Source organism: Onychomys torridus, chromosome 9 (assembly GCF_903995425.1).
Source record: "Onychomys torridus chromosome 9, mOncTor1.1, whole genome shotgun sequence".
Taxonomy (NCBI): domain Eukaryota; kingdom Metazoa; phylum Chordata; class Mammalia; order Rodentia; family Cricetidae; genus Onychomys; species Onychomys torridus.
Genome location: NC_050451.1, coordinates 5,728,706 through 5,744,945, shown reverse-complemented (window position 1 = coordinate 5,744,945; position 16,240 = coordinate 5,728,706). Strand labels below are relative to the sequence as shown.

The 16,240-nt window shown below is 44.7% G+C and overlaps 1 protein-coding gene across 1 annotated transcript; it reads left to right on the top strand.

Annotated features, from left to right (window-relative positions):
* The first annotated feature begins 1,476 nt into the window (after positions 1 to 1,476).
* Positions 1,477 to 15,750, top strand: C9H10orf53 (chromosome 9 C10orf53 homolog). The gene is made up of 3 exons (XM_036198669.1): positions 1,477 to 1,585; positions 12,386 to 12,505; positions 15,574 to 15,750. The coding sequence occupies exons 1-3, from the start codon at positions 1,489 to 1,491 to the stop codon at positions 15,636 to 15,638; spliced, it is 282 nt and encodes a 93-aa protein (XP_036054562.1). The 5' UTR covers positions 1,477 to 1,488; the 3' UTR covers positions 15,639 to 15,750.
* Positions 15,751 to 16,240: the final 490 nt, after the last annotated feature.

Here is a 16,240-nt window from a genome sequence, read left to right as displayed (position 1 = left end):
TGTATACCCACTGTGCCCACCAATGTATTTGGTAAATGCTTTGAATTATGACCTTGTTTTGTTTTGTGACTATAAAAAGCTCATAAAATGACTTCTATGTCAAAACATGTTATATTTGGGATAATCTGAATTCGTGCCTCTGGGCCATGGTTACAGGTGTTTGGCTCAGAATCAACTTTTCCTATGAAGGTGAAAGTTATGTCTTGCACAGACAATGTGAAGCAGTGCACTAGGGGAAATTCTTTGTGCCCTCCAAAAGTCATAATTCTACTGGCAATATGGATCAACCAGTATGTGTCACAGAAGAACAGACTGTACACGTGGAGAGAATTAATATTAATACACAACAGTAGCATATGTTGGGAGAAGAATTAATGGAAGTTTTTAATCCTTGCACTTTTCATAATGAGTATAAAAATATCAACCATGTTGATTTTTATAAATTGGTGTTGCACTCACAAGAAGGTAATTGTTAGGACTGGCTAACTGATGTGAAAAAGAAAAAAAAAAAAAAAAAAGAAGGAAAAAAAAAAAAACAATCCACCCCTGAATCTCAGGACTGTAGAAGAAATGCTTCCTTTTTCCTCCCCCAGAATAAAGCAGGCCGCTGAGGCTATGTCCAGGAATCCAGCTTCCTCCTTGTAATGGGGTCTCTCGATCATGGGACCTCCAGGTTCTCCCTGGGTTGTGTGTGTGTGTGTGTGTGTGTGTGTGTGTGTGTGTGTGTGTGTGTGTGTGTTACAAAGAGGGCAAGAGGGAGAGAGGGAGACAGAGACAGACAGACAGATAGACAGAGACCCCTTTGAGTCCTTATCCCAACCCCAGGATGAGAGTTTGGTGAATCTAGGTCCGTCTCAGCCAAACAGATTAACTAGCAAGGAATGGAAACTACTTCCAAACAGAGAGGAAATGGACTAATTGAAAACTTATTAACACGTGTGGTGGCACATGCCTGTAATCCCAGCATTTGGGAGGTTTCAACAAAACAAAGATATGTCTATTTGTATGTATGTATAATCAATCAATCAAACACAGAACAGAGAGTAGAAAAAACGCAGTTTCCCATCCACTCTTCTTTCCTGCGCCACCTGGCAAGGCTCCTGAGCCTCAGCTGAGTAAATACAAAACCGCAGGCTGCACCTCACCTTGAGCAATGGTTACTGGTAAAAGGAGGAAACTTTGGAAAACGCAGCCAGACACGTGCTTTCCATAGCTAGTCAGCGTTAGTCATTCACCCATTCACCGCTAGCACTTAGCACAGCATGTACCACACACTTACCACACAGCACTTACCACAGCAGGTGGAAACTGAGTTAGTTTATGAGGCTGTATAGCAACTGTCCTAGGCTTGGGAACTTGGGACAAGGAAGCCTTAGCCCCGCCCAGCGCATGGCCACGCCCACCCCTCTGAGGGCCCGAAGGGCAGTTGCCTAGCAGCGGGTGTTGTTTGAAGTCCTTGACAGCCTCCAGCAGCCAGGAAGAAGCACTATGCCCAGGAACGCCTTAGTGACCTTGCGCTATGGGCCCTACAGCGCCGTGGGCCTGTCCGTGGAGCACCGCACCTACCGACTGGAGGGTCTGCAAGGTGGGACACACCGCTGAGTGCCTCATTTTGAGCCTCAGTCTCCACACTGAGTCCTCTACTTAGGCCTTCCCTCTTCAGACCCCAGGCAAGTGCTGCCTTCCCCAGGAAGCCTTCATAGGATGACTTAGCACCTCCCTCTGGTTCCCACTACACGATCTGTGGGCACCTTGAGTATTACCAGGCAAAATACACACACACACACACACACACACACACACACACACACACACACACAAAGCACTTCATCCCACATTACAATCTGGGAAAATTAGGGTCTGACATACTAAGTGTCCTTTGCAAGTCAAATGGCTGCAAAGTGACAGGGCTGAGATTCTATCCCCTGCTTGTTCATATGCGGCAAAGACTGTGTTAAACATCTGTGTGCATGGACTCAGGCAGATGGGCTCACTGTTGAACAGGATGTATGCAGGAGAGCACTGATTGCTGAGAGTCATGCCTAAATCCTGACAGACTAGAGGCTGCATGGGAACCTGCCGACAGCAGGCGACCAGAATCTTAGGGCAAAAGTCCCAAGAGACCAAACTCAGCCACCACCTGTATTAGTCACAGAACTAATAGAATATATATTTGTTGTTCTCTCGAGTCACAGAACTTATAAAATATGTATTTGTTGGAATGACTTACAGGCTGCAGCCCAACAATAGCTAGTTGTGAATGGAAAGTCCAAGAATCCAGTAGTTGCTCAGTCCCCCGAGGCTGGGTGTCTCAGCTGGAATCCCAAAGAAAGCTCAATGGATGTGCTGACAAGGACAAGCAGGCGAAGAATAAACAACCCCTTCCTTCTTCTAGTGTCCTTATATAGGCTTCCAGCAGAAGGTGTGGCCCAGATTAAAGGTGTGTCATCCCGCCTCAAGATCCAGATCAAAGGCATGTTCCCTTCCTGCCTCAAGAAGATCTGGATCACAAATGTGCCCTCCATTTCATTCCAGTTGACAACCGAGAATAACCATCACACCAATACGATACTTAGATAGATAGGCCTAGAGAAGCAGAGAAGTGTAATTAATGTTGCACACTGGAAGGAGGAAGGGAAAAGGGCACAATGAGCCCAAATTTATCCTTGGGGTGCTGCCTAAATTTTAGGATTAAGTAGAGAAAGGGCCCAGTGATGGCGCACACCTTTAATCCCAGCACTTAGGAGGCAGAGGCAGGTAGATCTGAGTTTCAAGCCAGCCTGCTCTATAGAGTGAGTTCCAGGACAGTCAGGGCTACACAGAGAAACCCTGTCTCAAAAAACGAACAACAAAAACAATTGAAGTAGAATTGGTGCAGGAGGTGAGATGCTCATATACTCCAGCCGTCCTGATTGATTGAGCATCACCAGTGTTCAGGAAGACTCCTTGAGCAACAGCCATGTTAAGCAATCGAGTGACCCAGAATAGATGAGACAGACACAAAGTGAATGCAGAGATGGCAGACTTTTACCCCACTCTGAGTTATCTTGTACAACCAAGAGATAAACTGGTTCTTTTTAGCAAAAGCATTTCTTTCCTAAGTGCCTGTTAGAGCACTGGTAAATTGGAGGGGATTGAGGGTACATTTGAGTTTTAATGAATGAATAGAGATTGGCCAGGTAAAGAGAGGCCAGGGCATTCCAGGCAGAAGACCTGACACTTTCAGAAACCGGAGGTAGGAATAAGTGTTGAGATGTTGAACTGATGGAGGTTAGAGAGAGAGCCTCTCTCTGCACAACCTGAGAGCTTCAAGCGGGGACATGAAACCTCGGCTGCTCTGAACACAAGCTGAAGGGTCAGGAGTGGAAGAGAGAGAGAGAAGGGCTTTGATGGTGGTCCGAGGTTGTAATGAGAGCATCTTGGGTCAAGACAGCCATAAAGGGAAGTTATGCAGTAACTTCAGTAACAGCAGTGACCTCCCTAGGACAGTAGACTGGGTAGGCAAGGGGAGAGAGTTTGCCACCAGCATTTATCCACGTCTGCCTAGCAGCAGAGCTGATGGATGGCAATGCTGTCTACCAAACTGGGAAGTACCAACCAGGGGGCCACAGTCTGGATGATCACATCCCATTGTGGGCACATTAAACTTCATGTGCTTTTAGCTACCTAGGTCAATGTACAAAGAATAAGAAATGCTAATTCTGTCAAACCAGCTTCCACCCCCACAGTGACTTCATTTCACTTTAGTTATGTCCTAAAGGCCCTGTCTCCAAGCATGGTCAGAGGGAGTTAGGACTTTCAACATACAAAATAGGGAAAGAACAATTCAATCCATAGCAGCAGCATGTGGTGACATTCATTACAGATCTCAATATCATAGACCCATCATTGTCTATTGCCAGAGTTTTATCCTGAACAATAACTTAGTAAGCAGCAACTCCACCTCCCACACTAGACCTGACACTCTCTAATCCTCTCTACATCCCTGTATGTACCAGGCTTTCTCTCTCTTTTGGGCCACCAACCAGCTCCCAAATCACGACATGGAGACTTATTAGTTATGAATGCTCGGCCTAGCTTAGACTCATCTCTGGCTAGCTCTTTCAACTTAAATTAACCTGTTTCTGTTTATCTACCTTTTGCCTCAGGGCTTTTTACTTTTCTTTCCATCTGTATTTCTTACTTTCACTGCTTATTGTGTCTGGCTGGTGGTAACTGCGTGGCTTCTGACCCTGGGTATTTCCCTTGTTCTCTCCTCCTCCTCCTCCTCCTCATCATCATCATCTCCTTCTCTCTTCTCTCCCAAGCCTAGATTTCTCCTCCTATTTGTTCTCTCTGCCCACCAGCCCCACCTATCCTTTTTCTGCCTAACTATTGGCCATTCAGCTTTTTATTAGATCAATCAGGTGCCTTAGGCAGACCAGGTGAAACAAATGTATCACATCTTTACCTAGTTAAACACACATCCTTACATCATTAAACAAATGCATCATAAACAAATGTCGCACACCTTTACACAATTAAAGTAATATTCTACAGCATAAACAAATGTAACACATCTTTACATAGCGAAATACTCCACACCACCTGTGAATCTTCCTAGTTTAGATATTTAATATGTGTAGAATCTGCTCATAGGCCTTTTCTACTGCCAGGGAGATGGCATTAGCAGAGGCAAAGCACAAGGGGCTTGGAAGTTGAGCTAACCTAGATTTGACATGGTCTCTACTCCTCATAGACTTATAGACAATGTCAAAATCAAGTAGTTTTCTCTTTATGAGTCTCATTTTCCTCGTTGGTAAAGGAGAATGTGAACCCCACCCCACCCCCGCCCCGCCCCGCGCATTGGTGTGAGTCTGACAAGAAAAGCATGGAAAAGCACACGTGGCAAGGACTTACTCTGGAGATAGTCATTAGGAAAGTGGGGGGGTGGTCTCTCACAGCATTTGGGGACTGGTAAGCAGTTTGGGCTGGTAGAAGATGGTGTATAGCAAGAGAGTTGGGTCTGTTTTGCCCTTGACATCAAGCAGTCGGCAAAGGTGCCTAGGTGAAGAACCATGAGTTAGCTAGGCGTGGTGGTGCACACCTTTAATCCCAACACTTGGGAGGCAGAGACAGGTGATCTCTGAGGTTGAGGCCAGCCTGGTCTACAGAGAGAGTTCCAGGACAGCCAAGGCTACACAGAGAAATGCTGTCTCAGAAACAAACAAAACAAAAAACAAAAAACCAAACAACAACAACAAAAAACCACCATTAATTTGTACTTTAATGTTTGATTCTGAAAGGAGGAAATTGGAGAAGAGAAGTGGAGGATGTTGGATTAATAAGAGACACCAAACCAGTGGGTAGAAATCATGTTCTAGGATTTAGAAGGAAGAAGGCAGGAGCCCCTCTAACTGTAGACGAGATCTAGATACTGATGGCATCAGCATCCCTGTCCCAGGTCCTGCCTGCTCTAGTTCTGCTGTCACTCATGTCTCAGGCCTCCCTCCACTGTACCTACTAGGCCTGTCAATCCATCCCATGGTCCTTGTCCTCAGCACGTGTCCATAAGTCAATCCTTCTTAGCCCTGTCAACCTCCCTCCTCCTCCATTTCTGTCCAGTCCCCATCATCCCCTGCTGAGTTGTGTCATGGCTTTTGGCCAGAGCTCTCTGTGACCACAGCAGTCCCCTTGTAGTCTGTTCTTATAACCAGAGCCAGGTCAGAACATGGCTTCATTCCTGGATGACTCTGGTGGCTCATAGATGCCAAAGACCTTCCAAGGCTTTCCGGCTTCTCCTAACCTCCTTGACCTCCTTACATATCCCCTCCGGTCATAGCCACATGCTCACTGACCAAGGAACTCTCCAGATCCCAGGAGCTGACACCCATGCACAGCAGGCACTGCACCTGTGATGCCTTTTTCCATGTGATCTTCTCTTTTCTCCCTCAGCCTTCAAGTCATCAGCCTTCAAGTCACCCTCATGGACAAGACATCCTGAAGTGTGTGTGTGTGTGTGTGTGTGTGTGTGTGTGTGTGTGTGTGTGTAAGTTGCAGGAGTCTGTTCTCTCCTTCCACCACGTGGGTACTGGGTATCAAACTGAGGTTGGCAGACCTGATAGCAAATGCCTTCACCCACTGAGCCATCTCAGCAGCTCTTCCTTCGCTAGTCCTTTCCTCCTCCTCTGTCCTTCTTCGTGTTTATAGGTATCTGCCACAGCACTGATCTACTGCCTCACTTCACATACACTTGGATGTAATCTTCAGAGACTCCAATCTATCCTGCTCCCCATGGATACATGGAACATGGGGTCCCAGTTCCTAGGGCTGTACTGGTGTATGGAAAGTGTTCCATGACTTTTCTTGGAGGGGAGTTGTATCCATGTCCTGTGCTGTTGTTCCCTTTGGGGGAGGGGGCCAAGTAGGCACAGAGTCAAGGACACAGATTCTGGGAGAATGTCGAAACAACAAGTTCAATTTATTCAGGAAGAGGCTAGCCTTATATACACTCCACCCCACCCTTGGGGGAGGTCTGATGAATATGCATGTGCTGGTGTGACATGGCTGCCTCTCATTGGTCCAGATCATCTCCAGATCATGTTTCAGCTGCTGTTGCTAAGGCCCTTAGGCAGACCAGGTTTTTTTACTCGGTTGGGCCAGCTAGCCCTCAAGCCTGTAAGAGATGAGTCATCCCACAGAGGGTGAACAAATATTCACCCCAGATGGGGTGCTAACAAAGACCAGAGAAACAGTTCCACACAAGTCTAATGTAGCAGCCACTGAGCTTATTGGGATTGCCTGCTTGCAGAAGTATGAGAGTGACTCAAAGGAAAGCCCACTCTGGCAGGGTGATGAGTCACAAAAGCTGCATCCCTGCAGGCCCCTGCTCAACTGACCCCGCTGAAGAGTATGCTCTCCGCAGCTGTGCTTCACTGCTTATATGACCTTCAAAGTGGGGTCTCCTGATAATGTGCTTTCGAAATATTCCAGGAGGGAATGTTTTAAGGACATGACTACTCATGAAAAAGATAGAGCCACATGCTGGAGGGAGAGACGGAACCTGGAAGCTGGCAGAGGTGTTGCCCAAGGACAAAGTGCTAGGGGCCAGGGATGGGCAGTGCACAAGTGGGAGATGATGTGGATGTACCAGAAGACATGTGAGGTGGGATCCCAAAAGAAACAGATCCTAAACTGTTGAGCTCAAATTATCTCCAGAGAGAGAGATGTTGTCATGGTTGTCAGTTGTGGAAGGATTAGAAAATGAATATTCTCCTATGTTTCCGGTTGTTCACAAATGGGACAGTGACCTTGGAAGACAACTTGGAAGTGTCTATAAAATGTAGCCCACACAACAGAAACCAACTGCTTCATTTCCAGTGCCTTCTTAACTGAGAAAGACCACCCATACCCAGGTGACATACTACCAATGTTTTCTGCAACCTTCTTGGTAAAAGAAAAAAATAGAAACAACCAGAAACTGCAATGGCTCGGTAAATCGCAGCACATCCATCATGTGACATGGGGTGGTGGAAGGCTGGGCTGGGTAAGTGCAGTACTAGGGAGAGAGCCTGTCCTGAGTCCCCTGCATGCTGTGATTTCTCTTCGTTCAAACAGGCAGATAACAGAAGAGGCACACAGGGTAGAGTCAGGATGGTTTTGAAAATTTTGTTCTTTTCTATAATTTCTAAGGTTTTTACAGAATCAAGATTCTGCTTTACATTGATAAGCTGGTAATATTTTAGATGTACTTTTTTTCCAGCAAAAATGTACTAAAGAAAGAAAGAAACACAAAAGCAGTGCACACCTGTAAGCATGGCACTTGGAAAGAAACATAGGACCAGTGCACATCTGTAAGCATGGCACTGGGAAAGAAACATAGGACCAGTGCACATCTGTAAGCATGGCACTGGGAAAGAAACATAGGACCAGTGCACATCTGTAAGCATGGCACTGGGAAAGAAACATAGGACCAGTGCACATCTGTAAGCATGGCACTGGGAAAGAAACATAGGACCAGTGCACATCTGTAAGCATGGCACTGGGAAAGAAACATAGGACCAGTGCACATCTGTAAGCATGGCACAGAGGGAGGATTAGAAGTTCAAGCCAGCCTGGGCTACATGAGACTCTGAAGAAGGGAGAACAAAAGAGGAAGATGGAGAACCAGTCAGGGGAGAACACACCTGTAATCCAGCATTCAGGGGGTGAGGCAGGAGGATCATGAGTTCAAGGCCAGCCTGGACTATGCACCAAGACCCTGCCACCACCACCCCCAAATAAAGTAAGAAAGAGGGGTGGGGAAAAGAAAGGATAACGGAAGGAAAGAGAGGGAAATGGAGCATAGTAGAGAAAGCAGACATGGATCGGAGAGGGATGCAGAGGTTGGTAAATTACTGAGCGTGTGTTTCTCTGACCTCAGAGAAGCAGGCAGTGCAGAGAGAAAGGAATCAGTGGAGCCAGGGCTCTGAGCTGAGGCCATGGGCACAGGCTACTGCACCCTTTTGGGGAGGGAAGGGTATTTTGAGAAGATCACAGGGAGAGTTTTTGATGGTTTACAAGGTTTGTAAGGTATCTGCAGGTGGCTGATTTGTAGAGTAATTTGTGTACACCCATGCTTGATAACACATCTAATAACAGCTGCCAACATTTACAGAGGACCTGGTGACAAGGGCCAAGGTGTTAATAGCAACAAAGCAGGGGACATTTGCTCCCTCCCCCCACATCCCCACTTGAGACCTGGTGTTAACATTGAGGCAAGCAGGTCTACTTGCAGCCCCTCCTCTGTAAAATCTGCATATGAATTCTGCATATGACTTTTAAAAAATCATAGCCCTTTATCGTTTCCCGAAGCCCCGCTGTCTTTGGAAGGATGCCTGATCTTTTCTGAACGTACCATGCCCTAAGCAATCTGAACACTTTTGTTCTTTATTTATTATCCATGAATCATAATGGCATAGCAAAAAAAAAAAAAAAAAAAAATGTCTTCACTAAACCAGTTGCTTAAAAGAGTGCTAAGTAATTGCCCTGGCCACAGTTGCTCCTTGCCTACTGTATAGTTGAGCCTGCCAAACGAGCCCCTCAAAGGGATTGGAAGGCACTGAAACTGACCATTAAAAATAGAATCAATCTTTATTTAGTCGAGGCACCCAAATGCTACCCTGCCTCCCCAGTGATGCATTAGCTGAACTCATTAATGGCCACTGGCATCATGTCTGCTCAGAGTAAAGGAAGGAAAGCGATCCGCCCGTGTACCTCGACTTCCTACTCAGAAGCATTTACACCATCTGCAGATGCTACACAGCTCTGCCCACTCAGTGAGGACAGAGCCCTTCCCCTGTCCCTTCACTTTATCCAGATCTCCTGTGAGGAATGAGGTGCCACTTCAAAGAGGTGGGTGTTCTGTGGGTGGCTTACCACTTCTGGCTGATTTATGCTGGAGTTCAGCCACTGCCTGTGCGCAGACTTTGTTTCAGGGAACATATTTATCTGACCTTTCTTTGAATAGACAACTCAGTAGCAACTCAGGAAACCGTGGCCCCCTCCATGCCGAGTGGTGGCATTTGGGTGAGCTGCAGGGATTCCAACGTGTCTTCTTCTCTCATCCCTTAAGCCCGCACCGGCCGTGTTACAGTCAGCCACGCTGTCACATGTCACTCCTCTGACAAGCAGGGGACGATGTCCTGAGGCTGACCATGTGACAGACTGTGCAGCTGTTGTCACTGCTGGGAGTTCAGTAAGGCTGGAGGAGGCCTCTGCCCAGTACAAACCAGGCAGGTAACCAATAGCCACAAGGGAAGTTGGCGGTACTCAGCATCATTCTGCGTTTGCTACTTTGGGGAGCCAGTGTTGACCCCAGGTTCCCAGAAGAAGGTCAAGAGACCTGCCCTTCCGAGCTCAGGTGCTTGGCAGCCCTTCAAAGGAGAGAGGACCCTTTCTTGACTTGTTTTGTAGATCAAATCCATTTTTCTCAGCCACACCTTGTCTTGTACAAGTAATTTCATCTCTATACAATACTCCAAACCCACGTGTGATCTGAGCTCAATCTGATGGGCCTTTCAGGGGACGTCAGGGGCAGCTGGGAGGTGCTTACCTCCTGAGGTCTCTTGTGGGACCACCTGCCTAGTCCTTCTAGTCTCAGTCTCTCAGAGCCCCTTGGGCCTTGGAAAACTGGCCTTAGGAGTTTGTAGCAGAGTGAAAGACAGCTAGGCTCCTGAGTTGTCCCTGTCACATTCTAGCCCAGTCCCCAGGAAGGTCTACAGACCATGCAAAGCCTAAGGTCCTAGAGGCCACAGTGCACTTTCCAGTATATAGCTATTTCCTACTGGGGAGAGGGGTGCTATGGGCAGGGGAAGGTGAGGCCAGAAACCCCTACCACAGACTGACGTCATGTCTCCCTACACGATGAACTGCCCTTCCAAACCAGCTGGACCACTTCCATTTAAACAAGTCACTGGTTCAAGCTGAGTGCCCTCTTCAAAGATGTTTAAGATCAAGACACTTGAACAGGATACAATAGCATAAATATGCCAACGAAACGATGCGGGCGTTCTTTGGAGAGAGGCATTAGCTGAGGCAGGTCAATTAGGGCCACCACTGGGCACCTGAGGAGCGTGATTGTGTTAATGGAGACCCTCACTGAGTCTTTCTCAAGTTTCTTTCCAAAAGTGAAATCAAAATTATGCAATTATAATGCTCACAGCTGGGGCTGGATGTTCTTGAACTGATTGAAAGATGAAGAAGTGGACAGGACAACATTTTGAGACAGCGATTGTCTCTGTAATTAAATGCAATTAACTCACAGAAATGTCTCCTTTTCCCATCCTAAAACTGATTGGGATGCTAAAGCTTAAAAAACAAAATGACCCCATCTGATGCCTTGTTCCTTCTAACCCAAATACTCAGCAGTGCACACAGAACACGGAAGGCAAACAGCACACCAACTCTAAGATGGATGGGACAACAGGCACATCAAGGGAACTGTGTTGCCCTGGCTGTCCTAGAACTCTCTCTGTATACCAGGCTGGCCTCAAACTCAGAGGTCTGCCTGCCTCTGCCTCCCAAGTGCTGGGATTAAAGATGTACGATACCACTGCCCAACTAACTCATGGTTCTTCACCTAGGCACCTTTGCCAACTCCTTGATGTCAGAGGTAAAACAGACCCAACTCTCTTGCTATACACCATCCTCTACCAGCCTGAACAGCCTACCATTCCTCAAATATCCTGAGAGACCGCCACCACCACCCAGCTAAGCTCCTATTTAATTTTTTATGTGTATTTATATATATTGTGTGTGTGTTTCTGTGTACATCATGTGTTTTAATTAGGGTTTCTATTGCTGTGAAGAGACATCATGACCATGGCAACTCTCATAAAGGAAAATATTTAATTGGGGCTGGTTTACAGTTTTAGAGATTTAGTCCGTTATTGTCCTAGCAAGAATCATGGCGACATGCAGGCAGACATGGTGCTGAAAAAGGGGCTGAGAGTTCTATATTTTGATCCACAGGCAACAGGAAGTGAACTGTCACACTGGGCATGGCTTGAGCATATGAGAGACCTCAAAGCCTGCCTCCACAGTGACACACTTCCTCCAACAAAGCCACACCTTCCAACAGTGTCACTCCATATTAGCCAAGTATTCAAACACATGAGTCTATGAGCCATCCCTATTCACACCACCACATTGTGGCACACATGTGGACATCAAAGAATGACTGAAGAGTTGATCCTCTCCTTCCACTTCAGGTTCTAAGTCTTGGCAACAAGCACCCTTCACCAATACACCATCTCACCATCCTGTAACTATAAATTTCCCAATTAAAATCTCATTATGAACACATAGCACTATTTACTCATCCTTTTATTATCAGATTTATAAATTGTTCACTGAATTTTGGTATTATATTATAAAAAGTATATCTTGTAGAAAAAAATCTGCCTGTATTTCTGACTTTTTTCTTACAGGATTTCTTTTAAGTATGATGTTCTCAAAACATGTTTTTGAAGGTTGGCCTATGCCATGGATTGCCCTCTAGAACGGCAACCAAATTATATTTCCATCAGCAGGGAAAGAAGTTGCTGGATCCTGGGTCCCCTGAGCACTGTCTCTATGAGACTAAGCTGTGGAAAGCTCAATTGCCACTTCCAAAGATGGGCCACTTCCTAACAGATCCTCTAAATCTGGGGTAATTCACAAACAAGAGATTGCCACTTGGGTATTCATCTTTTCTTCCCTGAGACCATAAGGACACATGGAGATCAAGGACCATCTAGGTGCCCAGCAGGTGCTTATGACCATGAGCAGCTAGGAACAAGACAAGTTGCTGCCATCCATGAGAACATAGACATAGGCTAACCTGGAGTCTGTCCCCATGTCACCCACATCCCTCCCTGTTTTCCAGCTGTGTTGACCAAAGATGGTCACGAGGTCATCCTGGAGCAGATAGAAGACTGGAATCTAGTGGAGCTCGTGGTAAATGAAGAAATAGTTTTCCGGTGTGATATCCAAGACCTGGAGTTTGGTAAGGCCATAGGAGTCCTCTGCCCAGCACTCAGCCTCCTCTGAGGGAAGTCCCTCAGTTTCTAGTTGAAAAACTCAGGAGTCATGCCTAGAACCAAATTGGGGTTTTTCCTACACCTCAAACTCAGATCAAGAGCCCTGTTTCCTGAGGCACATGAAAGACAGCACACACAGACACACACACATACACCACATATTCATACACACACACACACACACACACACACACACACACACACACACACACACACACCATGGTACAGACACACCACTATAGGAATAATAAGATAGTAGATTATTGAATCTACTTTTAAACTAAAAAAAGCAACTACTAGTCTTAAATATTTTACATTGGTATGGATTTTTTTATATTGATACAAATTTAAGGTTATTTTTGTTATACTGTATATATGTTTCTACTCTTATTTAAGGTATTGTACCTATGCAGGTCATTTTAAAATGTAGTTTAAAGTTTTAGTCCTTAAAGGCTACTATCAGAAACTGTTTAGGATAATTAAGAAATGTAGGTTGGTAGTTAGTCATCTATAACAATCAAATTTACATTCACGTAGGTATGTTTTCAAGGTTAAACAGAGATATATTTTAGATAGATAGGTGGTCTTCAAACACTTCAGAGGCCTATAGAATATGGCATTTAAGATGCTTTAACAACATAAGTGTTTTCATGACAGTGAGGCATGTCTGCTCCCGGCTGTACCAATTTACTTTAAAAAAAAAAAAAAAAAAAAAGGATGATGGGCATCAAAGAACCACCATATGGAGTTTGCTTTCATTGTGGCAAAGTTAGCCACTAGGCAAGAAACTGTCCTTGCTTCAACTGCTAACATTATGTTGTCCTAATTGGACAAACAGGACACACAAAAAAGCAACTGCCAAACTTTGCCAAGACAAGGTAGGACAGTCCTTCAAAATTCCTGCTTCACAGAAAAATCTGTAAGATATTCTAGTTCTGTAGGTCAAAGATGGATGATCCAGTGTTGCAGAGGAACCTTAGGGTGACTATACAGGCAGCCAGATGTCTTTGTCATTTTTATAGTTTTAGAAGTTGTTTGCTCTGTGCTTACTGTTTACGTAGGTAATAGTATATCCTTCTCAGGTCTTTGATGGGGTTGAAGACTAGATAGTTAGAGTTAGAGTTTTCCTTGTTATCAAATTCAGAAGAAAACTTACAAAAGAGGTATAAAGTGTTTAAGGTTGAGAGACATAAAAGCTTAATTTATCTATCTAAAAAAATGTTCTAAGGTCTAAAAGGATATTTTTAGGATGATCATACAAGTTATGATAGAAAATGGTTTAGCTATAAAACTTTGGACTTGGGCTGCAGAGATGGCTCAGAGGTTAAGAACACTGGCTGTTGTTCTTCCAGAGGTCCTGAGTTCAATTCCCAGCACCCACATGGTAGCTCACAACCACCTTTAATGAGATCTGGTGCCCTCTTCTGGCCTGCAGTCATACATGCTGTATACATAATAAATAAATAAATCTTAAAAAAAAAAACAACTTTGGACTCATCAGGATAGGATAGATAATAATTTCTCCAAATTTGCCAAATAAAAATGGACTTGACATTGTGAATGCAATTCTTACTTAATAATTTGTTCTTATTGTATATAACTTTACTGTATTAGAGTTAAAACCTTTCCTTTTTATTTAGACAAAAAAGGGAAAATGTTGTGGGATATTTGTACACTGTGTGAAGATGTATTACTGTGATTTGTGTAATAAAAAGCTGAATGGTCAACAGCTACTCAGGAGGTGTAGGTGGGACTTCTGGGCAGAGAGAGAACTCTGGAAAGAAGAAAGGTGGAGTCACCAGCCAGACTCGGAGAAAGCAAGATGGGCGGTACAGAGATGAGGTAACACCACAGGGCAGAATGTAGATTAATATAAATGGGTTAATTTAAGTTATAGGAGCCAGTTGAGACAAGCCTAAGTGAAAGGCCAAGCTCTCATAATTAATAATAAGTTTCCATGTCATTATTTGTGAGCTGGCAGACCAAAGAAAAATCTGACTAAATAACACACACACACACACACACACACACACACACACTCAGACACACACAATACTCTCTCACACACACACCATAGCACATACCACACACACACACACACACACACACACACACACACACACCATGGCACACATACCATATATATATATACATATATATACATACATATATATATACATACCATGCATACACACTTACACACATATACTACATTCACACACATACACACACTTACATAATATACTCACACATACATATACACACACATAGCATGGCATACACACACCACACATATACACTCACACACATACACACACACTTACACACATACACTACACTCACACACATAATACACATACACCACACTTACACACACATACATACACACAGCATGGCACACACTGACATGAACATAACATGGCACACACACACACTCCACACACATACTCACACACACACTCATACCCATATACACACTCCACACACACACACACACACACACACACACACACACACACACATACACACCACACACATACACTCACATGGAAGTGCTGTGGTACCCAGCTTCTTCCCCAATACTGGATACAGGAGAGGAAAGAAACCAAAGCTGAGCCCACCTTTCATATGTGATGGAACTAGAAGAAAATAGGTTTTGTGGTTAGTTTCTTTTTTTTAACTTTAATAATGTGTTTTATTATTTTCTTCAAAGTGATTTTTTGTTCCATTTGTCTATTTCATGTAGACTTCTGAGACAATTAGAGTATACCCACAGTGTATGGCATCATCAGCTATATTCTGCACATTTTTTTGCTCTGGAGGGCTTCTGGCCCTGGGGTGACACCATGTTTACCTCCCTGTGTCTAAGAGTACAAGCTTCAGAAATCCACTAAGACTCTGCTAGAGGCTACTTAATGTTTTGCATGCCTGTAGCCTTGGAAAATATGCTTCCGGTGGAAGCCCAAGGTATATTTAATACTACATCAAACTGTACATAAAGCTGGCTGAAGGTGAGTGTTATCTATTTCCCTAGGGGGTGATGGCAAACTAGACCCACTGTGTGAAGAGGCCAGGATCGCTGTGCTAAATGCCTTCTGATCTCATGGAGCAGACAGAAAAAAGCCAACTCTGCCCTCCAGTCTACAATACCAGCAGAAGGGGCTTATTGGGCTCTACCAGTCAGAACATGGCAATGGCACCCGTCCTCTAGTCTGTGCATTTTGGGTTTCTCTTCTGGCTGCATAGACACTCACAAAAATAATAAAAACCACCTCACTGGCAGCTTCTCTCTGTCTCAACCCATAGGGAAAGCCCTCCAATATCAGATGCATGTGGATCTAAAGGAAATAATAAAATGCAATCTAATAACAGAGTGCCATCCCCTAATAAAGCACCATTGCCAGGAGCATTAGACATTCTATTCCGAAGCAAGCCAAGAACTAGGAATGGGTAAAATTAAAGCTGCCTGGACAGGGGGTGGGAATGAGGCCTTTGAAAACCTGCACCAAGCCAGTGTCAATGAAGAATTCGGAAACCTGGCTGTCTCTACAGATTTATTTCTTGCTCCTACTGGAGTACATTTTTAATTGCTAGTATAAAATTAGGTGAGATCAAATCTTCACTTGTGCCTATTGCAAACAAGAATAGCATCTGCCTTCTTTTGTGTGAGCCAGTTTAACCGGATGCTCTGAAGGAGGCAG